This window comes from Larus michahellis, chromosome 1, assembly GCF_964199755.1.
Source record: "Larus michahellis chromosome 1, bLarMic1.1, whole genome shotgun sequence".
NCBI lineage: Eukaryota > Metazoa > Chordata > Aves > Charadriiformes > Laridae > Larus > Larus michahellis.
The window spans coordinates 63,271,000-63,298,768 of record NC_133896.1 but is presented as its reverse complement, the minus strand read 5'-3'; the positions used below and the strand labels follow the sequence as shown (position 1 = coordinate 63,298,768).

At 46.1% G+C, this 27,769-nt stretch overlaps 1 protein-coding gene across 5 annotated transcripts; it reads right to left on the bottom strand.

Annotated features, from left to right (window-relative positions):
• Window positions 1–368: 368 nt before the first annotated feature.
• On the bottom strand, window positions 369–25,651 carry LOC141741509 (uncharacterized). 5 transcript variants are annotated; one of them, XM_074582381.1, is made up of 19 exons: window positions 25,405–25,651; window positions 23,498–23,601; window positions 22,837–22,951; window positions 21,373–21,547; window positions 20,652–20,763; window positions 19,566–19,672; window positions 18,495–18,621; window positions 17,824–17,944; window positions 17,480–17,565; window positions 16,276–16,400; window positions 14,946–15,005; window positions 10,660–10,726; window positions 9,399–9,493; window positions 7,697–7,825; window positions 6,134–6,248; window positions 5,179–5,316; window positions 4,330–4,496; window positions 3,796–3,884; window positions 369–892 (listed from the first exon to the last, which is right to left on the bottom strand). In XM_074582381.1, the coding sequence occupies exons 1-19, from the start codon at window positions 25,545–25,547 to the stop codon at window positions 697–699; spliced, it is 2,271 nt and encodes a 756-aa protein (XP_074438482.1). In that variant the 5' UTR covers window positions 25,548–25,651; the 3' UTR covers window positions 369–696. The 5 variants fall into 5 exon arrangements, with proteins under 5 accessions (XP_074438482.1, XP_074438494.1, XP_074438493.1 ...); XM_074582393.1 differs by having other exon boundaries at window positions 411–892; window positions 23,517–23,601; window positions 25,405–25,425; XM_074582392.1 differs by lacking the exon at window positions 25,405–25,651 and adding an exon at window positions 25,373–25,400 and having other exon boundaries at window positions 411–892; window positions 23,517–23,601.
• Window positions 25,652–27,769: the final 2,118 nt, after the last annotated feature.

The following is a 27,769-nucleotide window of genomic DNA, read 5'->3' as shown; positions in this document are numbered from 1 at the left end:
TGGTCCCAAAGGGAGGCATGGAGACAGGGGCTTGCTCCAACTTTCCGAGGTGTGTATGTGGGTGAGCGGGGTGTTTGCTCTTGACACTCTGGGCTGAGGAGGAAGGAAGCCCCAAGTTCAGATGAATGTGTGCAGGACAAGGGGCAGTCGTCTTTTCAAGGCCACCAGCTTGGCCCCTGGTTACCCATCTTTGGTTAGTCTTGCCTGCTTTCTCCAGGGGCACTGGACTTCAGGCAAGACAGGGCAGCATTTGCTGCCTGGCTTGGGAAGACTGATGAGGTTGTCACCAGTTTTTCCTTACAAAGAAGTTCCCTGGGTTGGGGCCTCCTCCTCTGAGGGTTTACCCAAGACCAAAACACATGAGTGTTCTCCTTAGAGGGGGAGGTGAGATAAACTGTGAACAGGCAGTAGACAGAAGAACCAAGCTGTGGTTGCTGTAACCCATCAAAAAAAAAAAAAAAAGAAAAGGGAGAGGAAACAACAACAGACAAAAACATGAGCGCGAACAGTGCAATACAAGTTGTCACCAAATGCACTCCATTGACACTTTAGCTCCCAAAAGGTATTGTATGCCGAAAGTCTAAGTCCTCTGGTCAGGAGCCAGCTTTTGAGCTCAAATTTAAAAACACGGCCCAGCTCCTGGAAACAGCAATGTCGGGAGTGCAAGGAGGTGATGGCTGAGAAAGCCCTGGTGCTCTAGTCCATCTTCCACACCTTTACCTCTGGCCAGCTCCTGCTCTTGACTTGCTCCTGGCTGACACTGGAAGTGCTGATTTCTGGGGAAATTGGCTCGAAGGAACGGAGAGACAAGCTTGCAGCAAGAAGACCCATCCGGACACAGGTATCTGTGTCATGTTTAGCCAGCATCCCTGCAAGGATTCCCGCCATTAAGCTATGGAGAGAAAGAAAGGCGGTTTTGAACACTGGGGAACAACTTTGACCTCAGTAACATGACCATCCATTTTTAAGAGCATTCATTTGGACCCAAACCAACACCTACAGAAGCAGGATATGTCAAACAGAAGGAGGGAGGTTATAATGAATAGTTTTTGCTTTTTTATATTTATTTTTAAATTTGGAGTAACAAATAGTGCTATTGTTAGCATTTTATTCGCTTCTCATCTGCAAAGTTGACATACTTTCCCATTCCACCACATTTTCTTTTCTCCCCAGTTTTCCAGGTGAGGCAGGAGAGAAGAAAGGAGTCTAGGAAGGGAAGAATCTCTTTTTCCCTTGCTCTTTAATTATTTCATCTCTTCTCTGCTCCTTGTTGGTGCCTCGTTACATTCCCTCCTATCCCCAAAGGGGTAGATGGGAAGAGAGGTAAAGCCTCCATGTATATGTGAGTGGGGCAACAGACAGAGCTGGAAAAAGAAATCCAAAGCTGGAATGAGATTGTAGCTTCAGAGTTTTCTAAAATTTAGCCGTGGTTTTCCATTTGGGATTTCCCAGTAGAAATGATGTGAGTGCTTGGAACAACAGTGGTCACCTGCAGGTCCTCGCGAGGCACCGAGGAGACGGTCAGTAGAAGGGGACGACTTTGCCACCTGTGTGGCCTGCAGGGGAAGGCTCTGCCGAGGCACGGATATGTGCAGGGTGGTGTTTGTGATTGACTGGGGACAACTACTGTTTATTCATAGCTAAATGCAGTAATGACGCTCGGAAGCTAAGAAAGGACAAAGAAGAAGTGAAAAAGAAGGGAGAAGATAATGACATCTAAGAGGAAGAAATATGGGCAGGAAAATGTGATGGCAAGGAGGATTAACGAGCAAATCTATGGGGAAGGGAAAAAGACCACTTTTTTTTTTGCGCTCTGGCTAATTACATCAACATCTTTTTATGCATAACAAAGGCACGGAAGATCATGGTTTCCAAAACCTGTTCAATCTCTCAACAGCTCCAAGGGTTCAGAGTAAATATTTGGGGAAGCATCCCCTAGCAATGCCGTGTGCGGGCACGTGGTGTTGTGTTGTCACGGCAGCCGGGTGCAAGGAGCAAACAGCTGCTGCTCTCCGCACACACGCACGGCTCCTTGGGCAGCATCTCTGCAGCCGTAGGAGAGCCACGGGGTCGAAGCGAGGCATGAGGTGGCCCGGATCACTGTTTCTGGGTGCGCAGTGTCCCCTGACCAAGTCTTCAAAAGTGTGAGGGTTCACAGTGCCTGCGCCATTGAATGTTACATCCTGCTGCACAGTCCCTTGAAAGTGCCAACAGTCTGGGCGTGGGGGACTTTGCCCGTTTACGTGCTGTGGAGATGGCGTGTACGTCAATGTAGTGTCCCGGCATTTCCAGCCTTTTTTGGCACTCTGTAGAAGAGGGATTTCTGCAGCTCAGTGGAGCAGCTGAAGTTTACCGGGAAGGAAAACCCTGGACGAACAAGAGGACTATGAAAATTCCCACATGGACATGATGACTGTGGGGAATGGGTTTTCCAGACCAATAGTACTGCAGGAATGCGAGCAGTAATGGCTGCTAGCTTTCAGATAGCTTCGGAAGGAAAAACAAACTTCAAGTACTCCTGTGTCACTCAGTGGAGGTGTTTGGCAGTGGCACGCTTTATCTCACCTTTGGTCTTCCCTTAAATTAAGCTTTCAAAAAGGGAAAAGAAACTCTATAGAAGTTTTTTTCATTAGCCTCTAGAAAAAATTGTCCTGCGGCAAGGGGTAGTTGTGTACCGAGGAGATGGTGCAGAGAGGAGGCTGTGTCCAGGATGGACGGGGGGGTTGGGCACATCGGCAAGAAGTAGTGAACAAAGCTGAGCTTTCCTTAGGATGGGCTGACACCACAAGGTTCCTCCCAGCCCCCATTCCTCTGCTGTTCCACTCACTGCTCCAAACACCACTTTGGTCATCTTTGGAGAAGACCAGCTTGCGTCTGCAGTCAAATCATCTCAGAGGTGATTTGGGACATAAGGAACGCATCCTGGTGTTAAGTGGGTTAACTAGCTTGGCGAGAAGCTGTTGATTGATCCTAACTCAAATATTGAGGACTCTGTAAGTTTCAAAAAAGAAAAAGACTTTTCATTCTGCCCACTCATAAAATAAAACAGAAGTGTTGCTATGTTGAGTTATTGGTAGGTTGGAGTAGAAAAATAAAAGGAAATATCTGTCACATACAGCCTTTTGGTCTAGTCCAAAGCAATGAAAGGGTGGAATCAATTATTGTAGTGTACGAAGCAAGAAGAAAAAAACCCCTGACTACTACGTGTAGTTTGACAAGTTAACAAGGAGCATAATAAAATATGATTCTGACAGACTGAGAATTGATCAGTGGGGCTAGGAATAACACCTGTCATTTCCTAGTCGTATGTACAGCATTGTGTGAACAGCTCGGCGAATTATACAGCAGACTCTTCTGAAGCACGAGCTATTCCCAGAGGCAAATGCAGAACCTGATGAAATGCTTTTATCGGGCGATTTTAGCTACTGAGTGGCAGTCCCACTTCCATTGGAGAAGCGTGGCAGTAGAGTCGTTAGTTAGTAAGACAGCTTTGATGTGAGGTGGTTTACTTTGCTTTTAGCAGCTCAGCCTGGACTAATTCAGAACTACTAGATTGCCGTGAAAGGCTTGGATCTTAAAGAAAAGCAAAACTAATAATGGCAAGACTGGCTTCCAGGATGCTCAGGGGGACATTTTTAGCAAGCTTTGCAAGGGATCACAGTAACAAGTCCTGTTCTTGTGTCCTTAGTGTCTGTTCCTCAAGAATGTCATTTGCCTTTGCAGTAGAATTTCAAAGAAATCCACTCGCAGCCCTTCCACATTTAGCTGGAGAAGACAAAGTAGTGAACAATATACCTGTCACCGGCTCCTGAGACGTTGACTATCTCCTCCCTGCTGATGTGGATGGCGGGGTAGTGGGTGGCGCAGAGGCTGGCAGCAGCAGTCTGTGGGGGCAGAGAAGGAAAGTCAGTGGGAATTGCCCAAGCTGATAAAGCCTGAGGTGGCTTATGCCATCCAGACCTGCACGGATGCCAGAAAAAGAAAAAGGAAAAAAAAAAAAAAAAGGCAATAATCTTTTTTCACACTTTGAAAGAGATCAGCGATTTAAATGAAGCTTCCTAAAAATGAAGCTTGCGCTTATGAATATTCACGGCAAGCACATTTAAAACTAGCTGACTATAAACACTGCTGCTAGGAGCCAGCAGTACATGGACAGAGAACTTGATTTTCTTTCAGAGCTGTGTATTCCACCCCCCAGACACGTACATTTGCCAGCAGTGATGCCATGATTCCCAGGACTGCTGCCATGCCACCAGAAATAGCAACGGTGCTGTATGGTCCCAGGAAAAAAGCCTCTGAGAGCTCAGAGTTTGTCTCCTGTGCCCTTACCTGTTCGTGGGCTCCTGGACGAAGCGAGATGCTCCCTCCCAGGCTCTTGCCACACAGGAGGATGCCGTGAGCGCCAAGGGTCACCACCACACAGTGCAAGTGGGCCAGCAAAGGGCGGGACAAGGCCACTGCAGTCTGGACAACATCCTCCGACCTGGATGGCAGCTCTTCAGAGAGTGGGGAAGAAAAAACTGTGGTATAACTGTAAAGGTCCTCGACTGGCCTTTTTATGGGCTGGCAGCCTATTTATGAGCACCCCTACTACTATTTATGAGCACTTCTGAAATGCAGTTGATATAAATTTTTTTCTTGAAATCATAGGAAACACGGAATTCTCCAATGTTAGACTTCCATACTGTACCTCTATCCTATGCTGAGGAAACCACCCCTCGTGGGACTAAACTTATGTCTGTAGAGATTAAAAAACTGTTCTGAAGCATGACTTCCTTGTCTTAAAGCTGTTGGATTTCCACCTGCCTGTGGTGGGATATTTCATTTCTGCAAAGGGTGGTACTGTTGGGACAGGTGCCCTCAGAGCGTCACGCTTCAGAGACATGTTTACAAACCAGACATTGTTCCTGTTTAGCTGATGAAGTGAGGCAAATGGGATCTCCAGTTTTGGACATGGAACCATCCCAGGCCTACTGTGTTCTTTGGTAGATAATCTGTCCAGCCTGGGCCACACAACGCACACAGAGATGGCGGTATGGTGGAAGACACCAAAAGTGCTTAAGAATCCCCACTGTGTTATAACCCGATTTGCTTGAGATGGGGGCTGGGGAGGAAAATGCGCTTCTCTAGGTTCTGAGTTATCTAAAAGTGTGACTGACCCTTGTGAGCATTCAATACCTGCTGGCAGAGGGTTCCCCAGGGTCCGATTTATTGCTCTTAGCTCTTGCAGGTTGGGGGAAATGTATGTGAGCGCTTTCCAGCTGTCTGAGAGGAATGGCTTAGAGGCCTTGTTCTCATCTGTTGGCTCATAGCACACTTCAAAACAACATTGCAATTGGTTAGTTAATTAATTAATTAGCGGTTCATCTCTACATCCAAGCAGGATGCATCGTAGAAGATTTAGCGGATCTGCCCAACTGGGGTTATATGTGTAATCTATTAGATACTGAAATACTATTTTCCTCATGCTGGGGACAAGGTCTCCCAGGGTTTCCTCTCCAGTGCTCAGCAATGACGCCATTGCTTCTGGCTCCGGAGTGATGTAATCAGACTTCAGGTTTGTTACTCCTCTTAGCTGGTTTTGGAGCCTCTGCCAGGTTTTAAGAACATTGCCTCCTTCTTCAGGTTTTGCTTTTAAAAATGAAGGCATAACTCCAAAGGTTTAGGAAGCCTTGTGAAGGATCCCCTGCATACCAAGGGAGGGGGTTATGTATTTTATGGGAAGTGGCAGAGAAATCCTCTCAAAAGTTGTCTTAGCACTTATTCTGGGAAGCAAACTATATTGCTGCTCAAACTGGCAGAAGCACACACATTTGTGCTTGCCTTGAGATTAAAGGCAAAGAGAGCAGCTTTCCCTGGCTTTCTGGCAGTGCCCAAAGGCTATAGCACCTGCATTACAGGAAATGGGATTTAGCTGCAGAATGAGAAAAACTCGGAGAAAGCAGAAATGTTTCATCTATTTCAAATAGAGCAGCAGAGGCAGCAGAGTATAGAAAGGAGTGCTGAATAACATGTCAGGCAACAACTGGGCATCTCCAGCAAGCCGCAGTGGAGAGCGCTCGGGGTGTGCGGCGTGTCTTGGCACACACTCTGTTAAGAGCTGCGGAGCCAGGGCTGGGCGAGTTCTCCTTACCTGCTAGCTGATGCTCTCTAGCTAGTTGGCAGACGTACTGAATAGTGGAAAGAGGCACATTTCCATCAATGCAAACTAGAGGGGCCTGGCACAGGTCCTCCTTGAACTGGGACACCTAGTGAAAATCCAGGACACAGAGTAGAGACAGCTTGAGTCATTGCAGAGGGACAAAATTATTGGTGTTCAGACTCAGGATGCGGGACTGTCATTCGTATTACAGTCCTTAGGTGCAGGCACAAACCTAAAAGAGTGATTCCCTAAGGGCAATGGATTTTTCCATTTGTCTCATCTCCTTCCCTTCTTCTCCTTCCCCTGCTCCCTGACATCAAGAGCTGGACTCAAATGGCAGGGCCCCTCCATCAGAGAAAGATAGCTGCTGGTCCTCACTGGACTACTTTGGTACCCATGGGTCAGTCAGAGACCTACAGGGAAAGGGAATGCTTCTATTTAATGTAGGATTCCCTCTGCTATGCCTGGCTTGACTACGCTGCGCACATCATTTAGATGTCCCTTGTGTGCAACGCCTCCTGAGACAGGTCGTTCATCACAGCGTTTTACTCCTGGGTCCTACTGAATTGTGTTGGGACGGGGGACAGTGGAACAGCAGAGTGGGGAGCTGCCATTCCCTCCTTTGGCTCTCTAAGGCTGCTCCACTACTGCCTGAACGCCAGGCCAGTGCTATAGGCGCTTGTGCAGCATCCCTCCCACGTCTCTGCTAATCCTGGTTGGAAAGAGGGGCTGCCAGAATGCACTTGCAGCAGAAGACCGGTTCAGAGTTTCCACTGGCCACAACTGTTTTCTAAAGCTCAGGAGAATTAATCTGTCATGTAATGGTTTTCTGTGCCAAGGCTTGGGAGAGGCAGGGTGGGGATGGAAGTGGGAGCAATGACCATATTTTTCCCTAGGAAATCTCCACCTCATAGGGATGCCACTGGTAAGTAAATTGCACTTAACTTCCATGTCGCTGTCAGTCATGAAGCTTTTGTTCTGTCAACAAAAGAATGAGTAGGGAAGGAGGGTGCAGTGATGGGGCTTTCACTGAATCAGTCCTTAATCACTGCTTCCATTAGCCCCGAGGTTTTGAAGGTTGGATGTGCTGAGCAGCAGTGCCTGTTGATAGAACTCAGCATGTAGAAACAACAGAGATGGTGGGGAGGGGATGGAACAGGAAAACTTGCTTTAACCAGTGTTCTGTTCACTTTTTTTTATTTTTCCCTAAAGGAGGAAATACCATTTCTTTAGGTGGACTGGATTTATTGCTGGCTTTGAGGTGCCAAAAATTATAGGTTAGTTCTGGCCTGGATGTCATGGGATGATAGTAGTGGTGATACTGTATGGAGCAGAAACAGACAGAAGCTCCACCTGGGTCAGCAGCACCAGGGGGCTCTGGTAGCTTGCCATGCTGCTATCTGAGTGGCCAACATGAGGGGATTAACTGTAGGATTTCCCACGTTGCCTCTGCACACTCACTCCCTCCTGGTACAGCTTCACCAAGCTGGCTTCTGACACACATCCACGCTCCTTCTCACAAGAAAAAGCTTACAAATCAGGTGGTATGCTTACGTATTGCTCTGTTATCTGGTGGTGGATGTCCATATCTCCCAAGCCGACGCTCAGCTCCCCAGTGCTAGTGATCACAGCACAGTAAGTGGCTGTGCTCTTCCCCTCCAGCTGAAGAACGGCCTTCATGTCCTAAAACAGGGAGGACAGTTACATCTGGAGCATGTTTCTCTTCCCTGGCACACTGGGCTCATTTTTCCTGTGTGCCCACTTGATCGGTAGCCCAGCTTGCCGTTCTCCCTTTCAACCTCCCTTCTCCCTTAAGATAAACAACATTTCAGAGGTACCTTGGTCCAGACAGTGCTGGCAGGTGGCTATTTTTTAATATTTACAACAAATGCCACAGGTTAAAGAAATCATTTAGTAAATGAGAGTGAGAGGTCTCTGCCGTGCAGTTCCATACGTTGTGTCTCTGTTGTAACGGAAGTGGCCTGCAGCCCCGCCTGCTCCCGCCATCCATTCCCATAGCTTGTGTGACACTTCGATGGCCTGCCAACGTGCTGGCCATGTCTTGGTGACACACCCCAGCTAGCAGTTATGTTATCCACCCCACTGACCACACAGCTTGATTTTGAGGGTAGCCTTGGAACCATTTTTACAGCAGTGCTGCCGACAGAGGTATGAGGCATCCCTCCTCTGTGGGTCTTGTGAATGATCGACTTAGAGAATTCAGGGCATTTCTTGGAATATATGTGAGGATGAAGAAATGCATCCCTGCCAGTAGTTCACAGGGAAGTTGGAGATTTTAAGGAAAGGGTCCTCTCCAACACTAGCAGTAATGTGTTTTATTACAGCCAAGAATTGCTTGACAGCTGGCCAGCTAGTCGACCTTCTCTTGGGAGACTGCTGACTTTGATGGCACAAAGTGCGCTGTGCTGGGTAGAGGAGGGATTATAGACCTGCTGCTACAAAGCCTTTATAAAGAGTTCATGTTCTTATTGCTTCATTTACTGAATTGCTCAGGTAGCCAGAACTAAGGTGCCCATGTTCTCTGTTTGGATACCAGGGCCCTGAGGGCACTAATGGGCCTTAATGGCCCAGACTCAGCCTCACCTGGGGTCTCCACTCACACCCCTGGCTTGCCCTCAGCCCTGCCTCTTCACTATAGAGACTCTTCTCCTGGCTTTCCCTGCTCCCTGCTGGAGGTGGTGAGGCTCTGCCTTGCAGCCCCTGGCGAGCTCCTGCTGCTCCTGGCTCCCTGACCTTGGGGGACAAGCTGCTGCTGAAGTCAGGTATTCCTTTGGTGCAGAGTTAGGGGTGTACGTGGCTATGGGGAGGACCCTACTCCTCTGAACTTGGGAGGTGTCCCGCCTGGGCTCCCATTTCTAGGTTTTCTCTGTCTTGTGCTTTACCCAAACCAGGCTGGTTTTGGCAATACTTTGTCTAGCCTCAAGGTCAGGCTTTGCATATTTATGGCTGTGCTTAGGCCTTCCTAGCGTTTTTCATGGTTCCTCCTGATTTACCTCTCTTGCTCCTTCAAGCACCGCTCCCCAAAGCTGAATTCAGACCCCATGGTTCATACTCCAAGTGGTACATACATCTAGCCTGTGTTTTGGGGGGTGGCTCCTTGCCTTCTAATTGTCTGTAAGTAAAGGAGCATTGAATTATTCCTACTCTCTTATGTCTGCCAGGGTTGAGAAGGCTTTTCCCTCTATGCAACGCCATCACTTGGATGCTTCTGAGGTGACACTACTGTGCAACGTACCATGTGGTGGCAGTAGTGCAGGATGGACTCTGAATGTTCATCCTTCCCCACAGCTGATAAAAAGAGAGGAGTCTGTCCAAGACGGCTTAAGCAGTCTAAAAAGCAAATGCAAACAAAGATATTAATAAATCCATCAGAGCACTGTGAACACAGTGACAGCCTGTGCAGAATGAGTGTCTGTAGGAAAGCCCTCTCCTGGAGAACTTAATGCACATCAATCCTTGTTTGGGAGGATGCTCAAGATGAAACTCAGCCACAGCTGCTGCAAATGGCTAGCTGGGGTTAAGTGGGGTGGTCTACATCTGCCTGCTGCACCAGCACCCTGAATTCTCTGGACTTTTTGGAACATCTGGGAATGAAGGGAAAGATAAGAAGGTGGAAGAAACTTCTGCATCAGGGAAGAAACCCTGGCATCATCTCCTTTACCATCACAGGCATGTGGGCTTTCACACATTGCTCCTGTGCGCGGCTTTTCCTGCTGCTAGCCTTCCCACTGCTGTTCCCATCACGCTGTCTTACTAGAACTACTGAATCTGAGCGGATTCATGGGAAACCCTTCCTCCTCTCCCTTCAAGTTACCACACATTATATATCAGGAGGTGGCATTATTTTTTTCTACTCAAGCTTCCCCATTTGTGATCTGAAATGGTAGTAGATTTGTGTTAGGAAGATTTGGGAAAGGTCAAAAAGATGGAATAATCCTAAAATTGTTTTGTAATCTGCCCCTGGTAATTTCAATACCTGAATGCTGGTCTGCTGCTGCTTGGGGAGCACCAGGTACAAGTGTGATCCTCTCTTGTTGCCAACAACTGTAGCCCTTTCTCTTCTACAGTAATTCCTGCACCGCAGTTCCTCTTGTCTGTGGTGCATGGATCATCATCTTTGAATAAGCCTATTCCTTTCAAATTCTTGTTCACGACATACTTCTATTGCAACTGTAACCTGGCATTAATTCATCACTGAGGGCCAGGCTGTTCAGCAGTCGCTGGAGATCACTGATGCTTATTTAACTTTGGTTTGGGGTCACTGTACTACGTACTCGTTAACTTTGTATTCGTGGACCTTTCTTTTCCTAACCCCCAACTCCCTTCCCTCTAATTTCTTGGAATGGCCCCTGCCTTTTCCAGGCAGTCTGCCCACTGGTATATTGCCTTACGTGTCCCAGATGTTAACAGCACTCAAGAGCTCCTGCTGTTGAAGGAATACCAAAGGACAAATCACAGCTGGCATGCACCCACAGGCAAACCCAAGCACTAGGCACCTGCCAAGTTTCTTCCAACGCCACCAAAGGTTCGTCTCACTCTTCCAGTGTTTGTTTGCCCACCACCCTGGAAGAAAAAATTGTTAATTGGCAAAACTGGGAGGGCTGCTTGGCATAGATGCTATGTCTCCGTTAACATGTGAGGTGAAGTTGATGCTGCTGAAACGTAGGTCAGCAATTAGAGGGGGCAGAAGCCATCTAGCTACCAGATTGAGGGCAATGCAAACTTCCACAGCCCATCTACACGCTTCAGCTTTGATGACAAAGGCTCACTCCCTAGGAGGGGAGATCAGTTTGGTCTTCCAAAGCATTGCTATTTTGGTCTTATTTACTAAGACTTAGAACAATGCTAATGAGCGTTTCAGTGGATACAAGCTCTGAATTTACCTGTTCACACCAGTGCTGGGACTCCAGAGCTGCTGACCCAGACCTGATGGGTTCTGCAGCTGCCTTCCAGGCCCCTTAGCTCCCCCCACTTAAGCAGTCTGGCACTTTTGTTGTTGGTGGTTGTTTGGGTTTTTTTTCTCTTTGAAGGTAAAATGAGATTTGTTACCTTTGCTTATGCTGCCTCTGTACTTTACTTGTGGAAGGATCTGTTTCAGTGTCTGAATAGTTTTTTCACTCACCCTTCTCTTCCCAAACATCTCCCTCATCAAAAACACCCTTCTTCTCCACCTATGTGGTTATCAACTTCTCTTTTCTCTTGCCTTTGCCTTCCACTCCTCTGTCCATCTGTCAGTCTGTCACAAACAGCCAAATTGTCAGAACACAGGCAGTCCTTCACCCATCTCCTCCTCCTTCTAATTTTCCTGCCAGAAGAATTACACCAGTAAGTGCTCAGATCAATGTGGGCTTCATCTGACTATCAAATGGTTTTAAAGCTCTTGTTTCATAAAATCCTGAAACATATTTTCCGTTTCTGAGGACAGCTTGCCGCTGGTGGTCATAATGATCTTCACAGTTCTGGATAATTCAGAGCTTTCACGAGTATGTTGAGCATTTGGGTGGCAAGCGCTGAAGCGTGTGCGTGCCCGCATACAGCAGCTCCTGGCCCACATTCTCTCTGCCCCTTGTTAGCCCAGGTGCACCAGAATACCCCTGCACATATATGTTTTTCTTGCTTGCAAGCACCACTATCTATTCCAAACAAGTAAATGTATTGCTGTCTCACAGCGTGAAATATTCTGCCTCCAACCCATCACTGTTCTTGGGCATTCTCAAAACTCATAGTGAAGCTCCCCAAGGACCCTTCTTCTTCCCCCACCCGAAGCTGTACCTCTGTCCTTTGCACACAATGCTTTCCTCCACATCCGGCCTTGCAACTGTAAGAGGCTCCTCCCATCTAACTATGCTCTTTTATTACTCTTCTGACCTACAGGCTGTGTTTGTTTGCCCTGACTCTCCCCAGTTCTGCAGCCTGTAGGACTTAGTGCCAATTCTTGACACCTTTGCTTTTCTGACTGGCAGTTTTCCAAGCCCTGAACTGCTCAGACCACCCGAGAGAACTGACTGTATATAAGCAACCTATGGCCTCTGTCCATCTTTCCACTACTTGTCACTCCTCATTAAACCAGATGCCCCTCCGTTACTTTTGCTCATGCTCCCTGGGAATTGCCACTGGCACTGCCAGGAATGAGGATATTTCCATCTGTAACTGTCTCCTGCTGAGCGTTGCAGATTTCCAAAGCACTGAGCTTGGCCATTTTAATTCTGAAACTCACTATCCATAATAGAGGCAGCCAAGGGAAAAACAAAAAACAACAAAACCCCACACCTACTCCAAAGTAAAAAGCAAGGAGGCTTGTTTAGGTGAGTCAAACAACATGGCTTTGAACGCTGGCCCCTATTTCAATATTAAAAGAGGTACTAACTGCCGTCAGTAATGAGCACAAACCCTATTTTATGCAGTTCCACTGTCTGTTTTTCAAAACCGATGCCTGCAGGAATGTTGAAAATACTTATGAGTTCCTTTCGTTGTCTGACATGCTGATCGTTTAGCTCCCTGCACATCCCAAAGGCAGAGTTTTGGGTTTTTTATAGCAAGCCTTGCCCTAACAGCAGATGTACCAGCCTCCCACCCAGGGACCCAGCTGCGGGTGTCCTCTGCTGTTGTACAACCCCACACGGCCTAAAAGAAATGAAGATGTAAATCTCTCTTCAAAGTAGCAGGTGGGTGCAGTGAGAGAGAAACTAGCAGCCTGCTTTTGAAGAAGAAATGATCAGCTCTCATCACACCTTGCCAGCTCAGCCAGTAACTCTAAACCTGAGTGGTACTCGGGTGTCCCTTCTATGTTGTGTTCAGGTGGGGCGGGTCAAGGTGAAAGAACTTAAATGAAAATGGGCTTGCTGAGGTGATTTGAAGTAAGAGTAGGCTGATGCTTTCTGTCAATATTTCAGAGAATTGAGAGTGTCTCTGTGACCTTCTTCCCTGTCCTAAGAGGTTTGAATTCCTAATGTAAAAATGACTCTGCTCAACTTCTGGATATCCTGAGAGAGTTATAACCACAATGCTTCTTCTAGCACCTTTCTCTGAACAAGACCGTGCATCCTTCTCTGCAGGTCAGACAGTTACTTATAAAGCACTTTTTGCTTCTGGATAGCCTTGAAAGCCATGTGGGAATTACAACCAGGACAGAATACAGCTGCTTTCTTGCTAACTGGGACAGCACGAGGTGCGAGTGGTACCCTCTGCGACAAATCCAACACGCATAAGGGTGGGACTTGCTGGGTGCTGAGCTCTTTGAAAAAATCTGTCTTTAAAAGCCAAAACAAAGCAATGCTGTTGAGTGTGCCTTTTCCTCGGTGCCTAACCCCAGCAGCTGTCAGCAGGAACGTTTTGGCTGTCAGTTCCCAAATACTCCTGCAGCTTGGCACGATTGGACATCAGCTCTAGGTCTTGCTGGTGTACAGAAGGGCAGCTAATGCCTCACTTTTTCATGCAACAGTAAAATCCCCTTTTTCCTCTTCCCCTGTCAGCTGTTCCCAGCAGGGTCTATAGCTGCCCTTGGCCTCTCACCATGCCATGGGTGGTCCAGGGATCTGCACTCATGTCTGACATGCCAACGGGTGGGTGCCCACCCTTGGACACAGCTTAGCTCCTTATCCTGAGAGCCGAGTGTGGGGTATGTAAGTTATCAGTTAGATCACAGCTGAAGCAGTTGAACTTTTGGCTTTCCAAGCCTTCACAGCTGATGCCACAGCATGTGTTACCCTTGACCATTATAATACCGTTTGGCCTCTGTATCACTGAATAGCCAACTTCCTGAAGGACAGCTTCCCGAGTGTGTATCTTTCCCTATCTACCAAGAGGTTTTCACAGACTGCCCCGTCTGATGGCAGCAGTTTCCTGCCTTGGCAATCAGCATAGAGTAATTTGAGACATCAAGCAACTTTTAAGCAAGTTTCACCACCTCAATCTGTAGTACTTCATATAGCTTGATAAAAATTGTATAGGCCATGCAAATGGCTGCCATTTGCATGGGAATGTCCCAGGTCTCTTCCACTTTAGGTTCTTCGTTGTTTCTTGGCCAAACCGAACTGAGAGGGAGAGGGTCTGGTAACATTTAAAATGTTCTATTTTTCTAAAGCCATCTTTTTCAATTTTTTTTTCCTTTCTTTTGTGACTCAAATCCTTTGTGCCTGAGGAAGTTGGTACTCTTGTTTAGCTGCAACTGTCAGTACTACTTTTCTCAAAGGTTTCTTACCACTGTGAGTACCCTGCACAGAGAGTCTTGCTCCTAGTCATGCTTTCCATAGCTAAGACAGTCCCAGGCAGCCAGAGCTGGCTCTTACCTGGGGATTTCCTCCCTACAGGGCTTGTACTTGAATTAGAGGTTGTTATAGCACAGGCAGGGTCTTTACGTATTGCTTCTAGCTCTTCACATATGTGCTTCAAGAGTGCCCTGGCAGCTCTTCTGCTAAAATAGCTCTTTGGGCTTGTGGCATCAGAGAATAGCCCCAAGGCACATTAACATAGACTGTAGAGGCCAGAGTCGTATGTGGAGATTGTAAGGATGAGACGTTGCTCTGTCCCTGTCTTGAGTGGTAGGGATAGTGACTTTCAGCACAAGAATGGAGTAGGTCAATATGTATCACGCCATTGCCCACCTAGACAACACGCCAAATATGCAGCATGATGCCTCCCAAGTTTGTGCACGTGTGTGCATACAGACATGTGGATATCGTGCATGGATACCACCTTCCCCCCACCCCTCTTTGGCTTGGCACTCCTGTAAAAGTAGCTGGAAATGGCAGTGGTGCTAAGAAAACTGCTGTAGATACAGTACCAGGATGACAGGGTTCTGCGCCTTGGCTATAAAGTCAACGTTGATACCTCCAATCACCACCTTTAAGAGGGAAGAAAGAGGTAAAAAGTGGTTGGAAGGACTTGAGGAAAATACTTCCAAGTCATCTTTCCTTTTCCTAGTCACTTTTCCCACCCTCTTGGAGCTATCTTATTTAGACTGTGAAGGCCTGTGCTTATTTTGGATGGCTAGACATGTGTCTGTACAGTCCCAATTAGAAAGAATCCAAATCTCTTCTATATGTTACTTTCTGAATTACGCCTGCTCATAGCCAGCCCAAGCATGGCAGGCGGGATGTTATTGTGCAGACAAATGGGTGCTGGCAGTTTCTCTGTGTGGTGATAGAGTAATATAAGAAGTTGCATGAGTCCGGTCACATCAGTGCCCTTGAAGCCATCTCTCCTGGGACAATTTCTGACTTACCAAACCCCAGAAACAGTCAAGCACTGCTGTGTAAAAAAGCAAAGAAAATGGGGAAAAAGTGGGCAGAAAAATGCAGTCATTTCTTGCAAGCTCCGTGGAGAAATTGCCATACCCAGTGACACTTTACAGATCGCTGTCATCTTATTGTCCTACAAAGCCAGAAAAAGCAGTACAGCTCCACAAACAGGAAGTTTCCAGATTCTTTGGGGACATACAGCTGTTTTTTCTCATTCCATCAAATGCTGGGTTGTTGCCTCTGGATTCACTTCCCTCTTTTATGTTGACAAATCCTATTGCAAATGGGTTTTTGAAAAATTTTCATCTCTCTAAAGACTACCTAAAATAGATTTCCTGTAAATTATGCGGCACACACGAAATCCAAGATAGTGAATAAAGTATTAGGGTTATAATGGATCTCGTTTGGGATACGCTGTACCTCTTGTAATTTTGGCAATCATGAGCAGGAGGCCAGCAAAGAGAGATATTTATAAAACGCTTATGGCTCAGCAGCTCAAAATATCTCCCTCCACCCTCTTCCAGGACTACTCCTGTAGTCACGAGTTCCCTGGCACTGAGATCAATACAGTTGAAGTTGTACGTAAGGGCACAGTAAAAGGTGAAAAGGTGATTAAATTTTTAATGGATTTGATGGTCTAAGACTTCACGGAATTAGGCCACTGCCAGTGTTTATTCCCTGCAAATGGGGGTGGGGGAGGAGGAGAGGGTATTTGTCTGAGAAGAATAAAAAATACTAAAGAGAGAATGTCTGCCCGCGTGAAGCAGAATGATCGGTCTCTGGCTGAGTCACCTTTTACTTTTGGGAATAGATATAAATTTATCCTGTGCTGTCAGCAGAGAAGCATTATGTGGAGGACAGCAGGGGACTCACTGGCTGAGGTGGGGTTGTGTCTTCTTGCCGAGGCAGGTTTCCCTTTCTTCTGGCTTTCTGTAGCTTGCTTAGGGCCACTGCAATGCAGCTGCCCACTCTGGCATTGTTCTGGATCAGAGCAAGGTCTGTTTGGCATTTCTTTGAGGAAAAGAAAAAATACCAGAAAGACCGACCCATCAGAAGCCTACGTAGGAACTGCCTAGAAGGAGAAAGCAGAAAATACATGCTGTAAGACTTGATAGATTTGATGCCTCTATACTATAATCCTTTTGGGGCACATGTACTGGGTTACAATACTGCATGAACACCCTGAATTTTTAAATTTTTTCACATTCCTCCCCCTCTGTCCATGGAGAGGAAACCTGTCATCTCTGTTTGACAGATAGGGAACAGAAGCAAAGGCTACAGAGAGAAAAGAGAAGGTGAAGTGCTTAAACTAGAGCCAGAGAGTCTAAAAAACTCAGAGGATCTTTGCCAGCTTTTCCAGAAGGAAATGCCTACTGAGATTTTTGCCAAGTCTCTATAAGCAATTTTTCAGCAATTTCTCTGGGAGCAGAGTATCAGAGGCTTTGAAAGCCCTGCTTTGTGGCTGCATACAGCTCTAATATCCAAAAATGCCTTTACCAATCTGTCCTGACTGACCAGGTCTCTTAGAGGGCTGGCAGCAGAGCCTGGATGTGAACCTGGCTCTCACAGATCCTACACTTACATCCCAGCAAGTAGATCTGCCTTTCTCTTGCCTGTGGAAGAGGATTCCTGCTCACCCAGGGGTGTTTTCCTTCCAAGTTTCTATTACTCTGCACCCACATAAAGAGTTGGATAAGGCAGTGTGATACACAATGCAGTGCTCTGGGAAGCCCAGGTACCTTCCAGTGGTAAGTACCCCACCATGGACAACAATGTCCTGAGACTCCACCACGGAGTAGGCAAGTTCAGGGATCAGATGTGAGGGATCTCTTTAGGCTCTGGACTACCTGCTGTCTGTGCTGGCCTCCAATTTTTAATGCAAAAGTGGATGAGGACAGTAAGGGTGCTCCTGGAAAAGCAGGATGCAGTAGCTAAGCTCTCATCTGTTTGCAGATACTGAAGTGTTTGCCCCTTTCTAGACTGTCAAAAAAGTGACAGTGTTTTCCACCAAGCATTATCAGAAGACATATGAGGTACACTGGAGTACTTTATTTTCCCCCATTCAGTAAAAGGATACTGGATTCCAGTGATCTCCCATCAGTTAATTCATTGATCTTCTGTAACATAAAAGGGGTCAGTTCTTTGCCTGTGATCCCCTTGGACCTGCAAGTACAAACAAAATGCATGCAGATGAGGAGGACTGAGCTGAAATAGCATCAGAGGAGAAGCACTGCTAATAGCAGATACTTTATCTCCATAAACACATACCATAAAATGGCCTGTAAACAAGCTTCAGGCTAGACAAAACTACAGTTGAAGGCGTGTTGTGGGCTCACCCATGCCCATGGTTAAGCTGTGCTCACCGGTTCACCCTGTGGGCTCACTGTGTGAGCAAAGGATAGGGCTTAGATTGCTTCTCACCTGGCTTCGCTGAGGGCTTGCTGGATGGCCTCTTCGATGACCTGGCCCGAGGCAGCTCGCTCCTCGGGACAGGGCACTGCTATCAGCACCCCGCTGCTCAGGCCTAGCCCCAGAGCGCTGGCTGGGAGAGGACAGGCAGATCATTAGCAGTTCTCCTTGGATAAATTAAATGCTGAAGGAAAAGGATAGAGGAGAGTGGGCGCGCGTGAGGGAACCCACATTGCTGGAGCTCCTGGTCTTAGCTGACTCTAGGACAGGCTCTTTTCCAGCTACCAATCAATTTACATCTGCCTCTTTATTTTGAATCTGTCTGTACCATAAAAGGGGCAAACAATATTTTTTTTTTTTAAAGAAAACTGATTCCTCTTCTGAAGGCCCAGAAGCTGCTTTTGTAAGCACATTAACTCACTTGTTCCCTGCCCTTCACCAGTGTGAACAAAACGTGTATGAGCATGCCAAGGCGGCTGCAGCTAGTGAAAAAGCTTGCTGTAAAGACTAAACTTCCGTGCTTCTTTATTTTTGAAGCACTGAAGCAGAAACAGGGGAGGTGGAATGGTTTGTTTTTCAGGGCAAACTCTTCTCCAAAGTTAAAAAAAAGTGCCTCATCCAAGGTGATTTTTGTGTCCCTCTTTTCCAGGCCCCTACATGGGCCTTTCCCTTCTGAAACACACCAATGAGTTCAGCTGCCTCCTCTTCATCCCGGACGTGATACGGTGCCTGGAAGCCGCTCTGGCGTGAGAAGAAGGCTGGGAACTCCCTTGACTCACCAAAGGCAGCCACGCAGACTCCCTGAGTCTCCTGCAGCAGCGGAGGTGAGACAAGCAGGTAGTCAGTGGAGGGAAAGGGGACCCACCAAAAGACTGGGACTTTTTCCTTCTACCGAGCTAGAAACTGCCTTTCTTTAGCACAGGATCTGGTTATTTTTACACATCCCATTCTATTCTGTTCTATCACCAACATTTTTCAAAGCAAAGAGCCAGACTTGGTAACCGGTTAGATGGAATCTGGCTTACTGAGACACAGGAGACATGCACGTACTTTGCTTGTGCTCAGAGCTGGTCAAAAGCCATGCAGCTGTCATTAGCACAATAGCGATTCCAAGGAAACAACCTGTGATCTGAAGATATGTGATGAGCTGACAGGAATATAAATGAGTTCTGTTTGCGATTGAGAAGTATTGACGTTGGCTGTCGCCTGAAGTGCTGGCCCTGGTGGCTGCCCACATACCAAACCTTAAAAAGTGACTCTACTGAAAGTCATCTTGATTCCCATTTTAATTCTGTATTTTATTATTTTATATAAGAAAATACTTTAATAAATATAAATAACAAATAATTTTAATAAATATTAAAATATAAATATTTTATATTCGTATTATTATTTTAGTGTTTGATGGATCTAGCCTGCCTGATCCATCAGTTCTGGAGCATTGCCCCAGAAAAGCTGGGGCTTTGCAGACTTGCTTTGTCTAAGGGCAGAGAAAGAGGGCATGGCTAGCTCTGCCTTTTGCCTCAGTTGGAACAGCTGCTGGAACGGCCCCTTGGGCATGGATAGATTTATGTTAGGGAACAGCCCAGTGTTTTTATAGCCCCAGGACAAGAAAACTGTAAATACGGCTTCATGTCGTCTTGATGGTCATCTGTAAAAATCTGAGGCTTAATACCTGCCCCGACACCACTGGGCATTCTGTACACAAAGTACAGCATTATCTGCTTTCAGGCTCAGCAGCCCATGCTACCTACCAGATATTCCAGTGTCCTGCCAATATCAAGGATAGACTTGACTCCCGCAGATACAACAGCAACTGGAGTTCGTCCTAGCTCTGTCAAGTCAGCACTCACATCCAGAGCTGTTAAGGGACAAGCAGCCGTTGTGTGGGTGATTGTGTTGTATTTCAGGCTGATGTGATCTGCCCTCTTAAAAAGCCATATGTGCCTGGGATGCCACTGCCTGCTTTTGTAGCCACTTAGATCCACAAACAAATATTACAGGTTTAGATCATGCCTTTAGGAGTTGCGATTGAAAGAGACAAAAAGAAGTCACGTGGCTGAGGGCAGAGGCGTATCTCTCAGCTCTTTCATCACATCAATAAACAGCATGCAAAAATTTGGTAGAAAAGAAATAAGTTGTTACAAAGCAAGGACAAAATTCAAGGAGATGGAATATAATTTAAGTAGATTTTGATTTTGGTATTGACATCGCTGGCAAAAAAAGCACCACAGGAGCTTTGCTGACTTCAGGAAACTCCCTGGTCTGGAATTTACATCACATCTGAAAGAGGTGGCATCCAGCAGGGCAGTGCACTTACGCTATGCTAGGAAGACATATGGCTAAGAAGAGAGAATGTACTTAAAGGTCACAAACTACACTGCCAAGCCTGGGCCATTTTCCAGAGAAGAGCATGCACCTCTAACACAGCCCAGGGCCTAAGTCTCTTTTGTGGTGAGACTCTCCTCCTCCTCAGCTGAGAGAGAGTTGATAACAACACTGTGCTTGGTAGCCAGTATCAGGTTATTCAGACATTACAAAGTGGGAGAGGTACAGTCAGGTCCTGTTGCACCAGCAAATGATATCCATATAACCCCGTGAAAGCAAAGGATAAAGAGAAACTGCCACCCTCTTAACTGGCCAGTGCTCAAGAGGAATATTCTGAAGCTTCTGGAAAGGAGACACTGGGGAGAAAACAACTGTAGTATGGTCAAGAAGAATGATAACTTTACTCTCCTCAACAGACAGTTACTGCAGGATAGACTGGGAAAAAGGAAAAAGATGGAATTAAATAAAACAGTAGCAACATAGATAAAGGTAGAATGTATTTATTTTCTTACTGTTCTCTCCTCCCCGATGGACACCTCCTATGCCGCCTGTCACAAACACGGGGATTCCTGCTTTGTGTGCAGCAATCATTGTTGCGGACACGGTAGTGCCACCAGACAAGCCCTGTCAGGGGATAACCAGTCACAGTCAGCACCCAGAGTGGCCTGGAGAATACTGTGTGCAGGCAGCTATGGTTGGGGTCTGACAGGCAGCAATGTCACAACAGCCTGCTGTCACCAGCTGACAAGTGAAATTCTGATAAAAATATTCTATTATTAGGCAAAAATGCAGAGGAATCATCGTCCCTGCTATGTAAGCCGTTCTTGCCCTGATGATAGCAAAGGCCTTTGTTCTCCAGGGCTTTCCAACCAGAAGGCTTCATGGGCAGCTAGTGTCACCTTAAGCTGTCACCTTAAGCTCAAGATGGCCTGCGCGTCACATAGTTTACATGTAATGTGATGATACTTTATCATGCCAATAAGAATATTCTTAGCCAAGGGCTTATGGCTTGATAGACAACCCAAAATGACTTTGCAGGAGCCCTATTTCACGGCTAACATTCCCTTACTCTGTTGCATTTTGACTCTAGATAGGACCACGTTTGAGCTTACCAATAAGATACCACCTCACATGATATTTTCAAGAGGTCTAAAAGCCACCTGGCTTGAAGCTGGAGAGCACTATATTATTGCTGTATAGAAAACGCCACAATCGAAAGTCTGCATACCATACCTGGCTGAGGACAAAAGGAAGATCTCTCCGAGACACTTTAACTACATTTTCACTGCTTGCCAAGAACTCAAGTTCCTCATCTGTAAGTCCCACGTGGATCCGACCCCTTAAAATACCTACAGTGGCTGGCACTGCTCCATTTGTTGTTACAATTTCTTCCACCTCTCTGGCCATGCTAGAGTAAGATAAGACAACAATTACAAAATTAGTGAGGCAAAAAATCAGACAAGAAAACTGCCACATTTGACGGCCATTGTTTCCAGTTTCATACAGTTCTTGTGATTTCAGCTAGGTCCAGTTCCTCTTCTGTATCTTCCTAATGGCAGAATTCTTTGCACTTGAATTTGCAGAAATGCAGAGCTCCCACTTTCAGAACTGCAATTTCCAAACTCTGTGATTCATTTTTTTAAAAAAAATCACTTGGTTTACAGGCAAATCTGGTTGTACAATAGACTACTGAAAATGGGGATCTTCTCAAAATACGATGTTTCTGTATCTATTACCTGTTATTTCTCTGAGATCATAGCCCTTCTCAAACGACTGGGATATATTTTTCACAATACAGGCAGTTGGATATAGAGTAACAATAATGCCAAAAATCTGCAGCCTGAGGATACTTTAGCGCTGCAGACTAGATCTTTCTAAGCTTTGCAGGTTTTATACCTGATCATTTGTACAATATCCTTTTTAAGAGCAGCAGCTTCTCCCCCTTTCTCAGCTATCTGTACCTATGTTAGGCAATCTTTAACTACTGAAACTACTCCCTCTCCAAAACCAAATTTTTAGAGCTTCCTTCTAAGACAGAATGCCAGGTAAAATAACCGCCAGGTAAAAAGCAAGATGGAAAATCAATACCAAAGCCTTTCTGTGCTTTCTAGAAGGACGGAGGGGAGACTGCAGTGATTTCTGACACTGTAACTCAATGAAACACAAATCTACTTAACACCAACAAATAAAGGGTAGAGATGGGCGTGTGTGTTTCTATACAGGGCACAGAAGGCAGCAAGAGGGACCAGCAGCTCTCACAGTAGCTGCTCTGAGTGGTGCTAAGGAACAGATTTCACTATACAGATTTCACTATTGTGTTCCAGTCCTTTTTGCATTACAAAAGATACACCAAAAGAAACTGCAGAGTGTTTTCAATGTCTGTGCAAACTACGCTGCCAAAAAAGCTGGCAGCTCTCTCTTAGAGCAAGTGATGACATTATCTGCTGCCACATTTTAAAGGAAGCCAGAAATTAAAGGTGTTGGATAGGGAGATAAAAATAGGTTCCCCATATGTGTCCTTAAAAGTGCAAACACAATTGTTTTACACTGGAGCTCATACTCTGCATGCCTAGCCACCTGACATTTCGATTTGCCCTTACAAGGGTTTTGGCTTCATGAAGAATACTGATACTGACCCATCAGTTATATGCCTTGTTCTTACAACTTTATTGAATGAGGAACATCAAAATTCCTCACCTCAGATTCTGAGGATAGGCCATGCCGTGTGTAATGATGGTGCTTTCCAAGGCTACAACTGGTCTCCCCTCCGTCAGGGCTTCCTGTATGGAGGGCTGAATCCTGACATAGGCACCTGGGGATAAACACAGAAGAGTGAATTATTTGCGTGGGTATTTGCAGTAACTATTGAGTTGTTTTATAAAAGGCAAATTGTCATCATCACAATAAATTTATCACCCTCTTCAGCTGTTCTTTGGGGTGAATTCACACATTGTGAATAGTCTTCATAGTCTTCATGAAGACTAAAGCTGTGCTTTATGTAAGTGAAATATTTGCAAAATATCTCTACTGTTAATATGAATAATAATCCCTATCATCATCACTGAGTGTTCCCCTGCCACCATTTTTGCAGATGTGTTGTCACTGGCTCCAGTAACATTACTTTAAATTAACATTACTGTGAATGAACTAAGCCCTGCAACCATGCCCAAAGAATATGTTTTAAAAGAGTGGAAGCACCAAGGATACCATAGTAACTCAATATATTATAAGACTATCATGCATGAAGACTATTGTTGCTCTTTGCTTTGCTCCCAGAACACTGCCAGCAAGGACCCTGCTGCATTTAGATAAGGAAAACTCTTTCCACCCATGAACTGTTTCAGAATACTCTACTCACCATGCAGAAATCTTCTCACCTGGGTGGTCCCACGTGCCACAGCGGACAAATGTCTTCCCAGGCTATAGGTTATCTTCCTAATCATCTTGTGCATATGCATGGTCCTGAGATAACGAAAGTCAGGTAAAAATGAAATAACTAATTTAGCAATGGTGTGACCATGTGAAGCTAAACAAAGCACCTCTTGTCTTGATCGTGGAAGGTAAACAACCCTTGCCAAAGGGGATTGCCTGGGGACTCCTGGTGTTTCAAGCATGAGACAGGGTGTCAATGTAAAATGTTAAACTGCAGAAATGGAGTTGGAAGAGTTCACCTGGCCCACTGTCAACACTGGGCTGAAATCGTGGTGGAGCAGAGGAAAGGATGAGGAGAAATGAACTAGAGAGAGTTTAGAAGTAGACAGCCTTTTAATTTCCAAAGCGACTTGCTCATGACAAATTGCCGGCTCAGCCACTGCCACCTCCAACCTGAAAGATCACAAGGAGAAATCTACAAGGTGGACGCAGGCAGAGGAATGCTATAAAGAGATGAACCTGGTTTTTGCTGGTGTCTAGGAGGAAACATGCAGGTCAGTAAAATAAAGAAAGAAGCTGAGATCTGGTAAACCAGGCTGTAACTACAAGGAGCAGCTTTCCCTAGAGCTGGGAGTGCTTTATGCAGGCTCACGTTACATCATCCTTGTGTGCAAAGCCTTGAAGCAGAGTGGCAATTCAGCCCCGGCAACAAACTCCAGAACTCCTCTGGTCTCTTAGCAACTCCTATTCACTTTAATTAAATTCATTTCCAAACAGAGAAAGACGAGGAGGGAGTTGAAAAGGTTAAGAGACTGGTCTGGTCTGGGCCTCGGGGCAGTTTCACTCAGTGCCTGGCTGCTTCACGTATTTTCCCTAGGCATTTGGTCCTATCTCTCCAGCCTTTCTATTCCTCACCCCTTCACCAGGAGGAAAGGATTCTTTTCTTCAGTCCTTTGTACCTATTGTTAACTTAGATGGTAAGTTAATTAGAATACAGTACTGTGTTCGTGTTACATTTAGCAGAACATGGCTCCGATCTCAGTACAGTGTGTGACACGAGAGCTGTACAGAACCATCTTACACCCAGGAGGAGGGATTCTTTGCCCAAAGCTAAAGATTTCATCTCTACAGGACAGCTTCGCCTGTGTAATGCAGGAAAAGGGGGACCGGTTCTGCTGGACATCTCAAGCCATCAAGACAGACGTTGTCATAAGAAGCAATACACACCAATGATCAAAATTGTAAGGCTTTTTTACACTTTCCAAATCCTTTTAAAGACAAAAATCTTAATTAAGTTCATGGAATTATATCATGACATAAACGTGGCAAAAGCTCTTACTTTATGCTTACAACCTCTGCCTGTGCAGTGCTAAGTTCAGCAGCCAGAAGCCTGAGCGGTTCATGCAAATACTCTGGTATCCCTCTGTGTGCGTGTACACACACCCCTTGCTCTCCAGGGCAAAGTCAGCTTTGGAATAAATTCATTAACCAACAAGGTTACGCCAAGGATCGGTTGAGCTGCTCAAGCTGTGCTCTGAATTTTAACAACCCCCCCTCAAACTCTGAAGCACTACAGCCAGGGGTGCTCAAGCTGTGCTGGCCGGTGGATAAAAACCAGCTGGTCACCACCTGAAACCCAACACGAATTAGCTGATGTTCGCTGGAAACTCAGCCAACACTCAGCCTGAGCTGGCTGAAAGATTTTTGAAGCTTGGCAAGTTTTGCAGCGAGACCCTTCCGACCTTTCGCCTTTTAACGAAACTTTGCAGATTCCTAGCGCAGCTCTAGCATAGCCCGGCTTTCCTCCCTCCTCCAAACCGTCCCTGCTCGCTTCCCCTCGTGACCGATGCGGCACACCGACCTCATGGAGCAATGCCCTGGCGTGTCTCTTACCTCTGTGTGCCCGTCTCGCGTAGGGAGGCTGGGTGGGTGCTGGAGCGGTGCCTGATGCAGCCCTGGGAGCAGGCGGGAGGGGATGGGGGCTGGCAGCAGCACGGGGGTGTGCAGGCCAGGTGCTCCTGGCTGAGGGAGTCCATTTATTATTAACCACAGGCGCAGCTGAGCTCTGCAACTGCTCGCTGCCTGGGGCGCAGGGGGCCATTTCACCATGGGGCAAGGAAAGCTTCTGTGATTATTTTTGTTCACATGGTGCCTGATTTCCCCCTCACTCTTTAAAAGACTTTTCTCATTTTTCAGATTCCTTGGCATTAATTTTTTTTTATTTTTTTTTTTTAAATTGGTGAATTCATTGCTCGCTAGAACAATGCCCCTGCAGATTGAGCCCCTTTGTACTTGTTCCTAAAAAGCAGAGGAATTGCATTCACGCCTCCGCTACAACTTCGCCAAATGCAGCTGTTAAGCTCCTGCTTCTCAGGGTTGGAGCTCTACCCAGCTCCCAGCCTCCCCAGCGAGAAAAGCTGTAGGTCTAAAGTCAGTTGTGGCCGTACTCCATAGGACGCAGATGCCTGTCCATGCTGAGAACACAAGCTGTTCTCAGAGAAAAACTGTTGTAAAGATAACCTATTGTAACAGGTTTAGGGTAGCTTTGAATGAGGACTTTGAAATTAATAGATCTTTGTCCCTTCATAAAAAAAGCCAGGATACTTTGAGATCTAACGCACAGATATTACGCATGTTTCGATTTTATAGTCTACAGAAAATATCAGAGTTCAGTGTGAAATGGCTACCATGAAGGAACTGATTTATGAGATAAAAGACAAGACATGATTCTGTGCAACTTCCATGCATAACATAAAACTAGCTAAAGTCATTGCTAGTGTATTGCAGAAGTAATCAGCGTCAGGGATTTTACTGCAATCCATTAATAAGGACATAGTAAAACATAGGTTGTTAAAGCAGTATTTGGACTTTACACTTCAAAAGAAGTTTCCTGCAACTTTTGTTTAACTCAGCAATCATGAATGTCGTCTTATTTTCCATCCTTCCAATCTTTTCAACTAAACACATTCAAGGAAACTTCAAACAAAGCTTGCTAAATTACAAAGACAATCCCCCTCTGACTTCTGCTATGTGGTCTGCTGGGAATTTAATTGCAGGAATGATAGATTGCATCCTCAGATACCGTAAAAGGCTGCTGAAGATTTTGTGAATGGTATCTTCTTCCTGGGGGGATGGGTAGCTAGGCGTATTGAAATGTGTACGTAAAATTACATTTTTGAAAAATGTACACAAATTATAATGACACCATTTTACTTTCCATTAGATCTATTTGGAAAGACTGCAGTACTGAGGAACCTACCTGGGCTATCACATTTTTGGCATGCTACAGGACAAGATGATTTAGTAATCAAGCTGGTCATTCAGTTTCCAACTGTAGAGATCAAGATCATCTCCAGATGATCTTATGCAGTGGGCAACCAGCTCAGTTGGCCGTATCAGGTAAGTCAGGGGTAAGCGCGTGTTGGTTGATTTGCTGTTTTTCTCCTCAAACCAAGTGAAAACCCAGGCTGTTGGATTTCTAGCTCAACTTTCCAATATGAACTGTAGGCCTCTGAGACAAACCAGGGCCACTAAAGCACTCTGAAGGCACTCCTGCAGTCTTGTGCACATCCCAGGTTTTGGATTTGTCTTCTGGGTTTATTACAACGAAAATAAGAGCTTGTATGAGCAATTTTCAAGGGCTAGCCCCATCTTTTGCTCTACTAGAAAAGCCACTAAACCAGGGAGAGAATGGGCCAGTTTGATACTGGCTAGCCCTGAGAGGCAGGCTGGCTGTGATGCGCCCAGCACGTTTCTGAAATGGGATACATGGCTGATGATGGCATAGGGGCAAGTGTGACAGGACCACAGTGCGTAGGTGACTGGGAGAAGAGAACAGCTGAAGACAATTTTTGTAGGGAACTGGGGGGGGCCGCATACAACTTGCTCCTCTGCTTGCTGCAGCATTAGCTGACTTTCCAGTCCTGTCTGCCCGCAGCGCCACAGAGGGCTTGCTGCTGGTGCTTCCCCCGCCGGGCCTCAGAAGCAGAGGTTAATATTAAACAGGTTGCTGGTCAAAATGAAATCGCCATGGCAAATTCCTACTGCCTGCTGGGAGCTGGGCCCTCGGGCCACCCTTGCACTTTCATCTGGGAGTGATTCCTACCCAAGTTACCATCTCCTCTGAAACCTTCTCTCTCTCAGGGGCATCACTACTGAAGGCACCAGGGAAATGTGAAGCTCCACAGTAATTTTGTCACGTTGGCACACCTGCCTTGGGACAGTATTTTCCTTTCCCTGTGTACCTGATCTGTCAGAG

Coding starts and splice junctions, on each gene's coding strand:
- LOC141741509 (XM_074582381.1), bottom strand. CDS start 25,547: ATGGACTCCCTCAGCCAGGAGCACCTGGCCTGCACACCCCCGTGCTGC. Junction 23,602..25,404: donor CGCGAGACGGGCACACAGAG/GTAAGAGACACG, acceptor TCGTTATCTCAG/GACCATGCATATGCACAAGA. Junction 19,673..20,651: donor CCATCGGGGAGGAGAGAACA/GTAAGAAAATAA, acceptor GTCCCTTAACAG/CTCTGGATGTGAGTGCTGAC.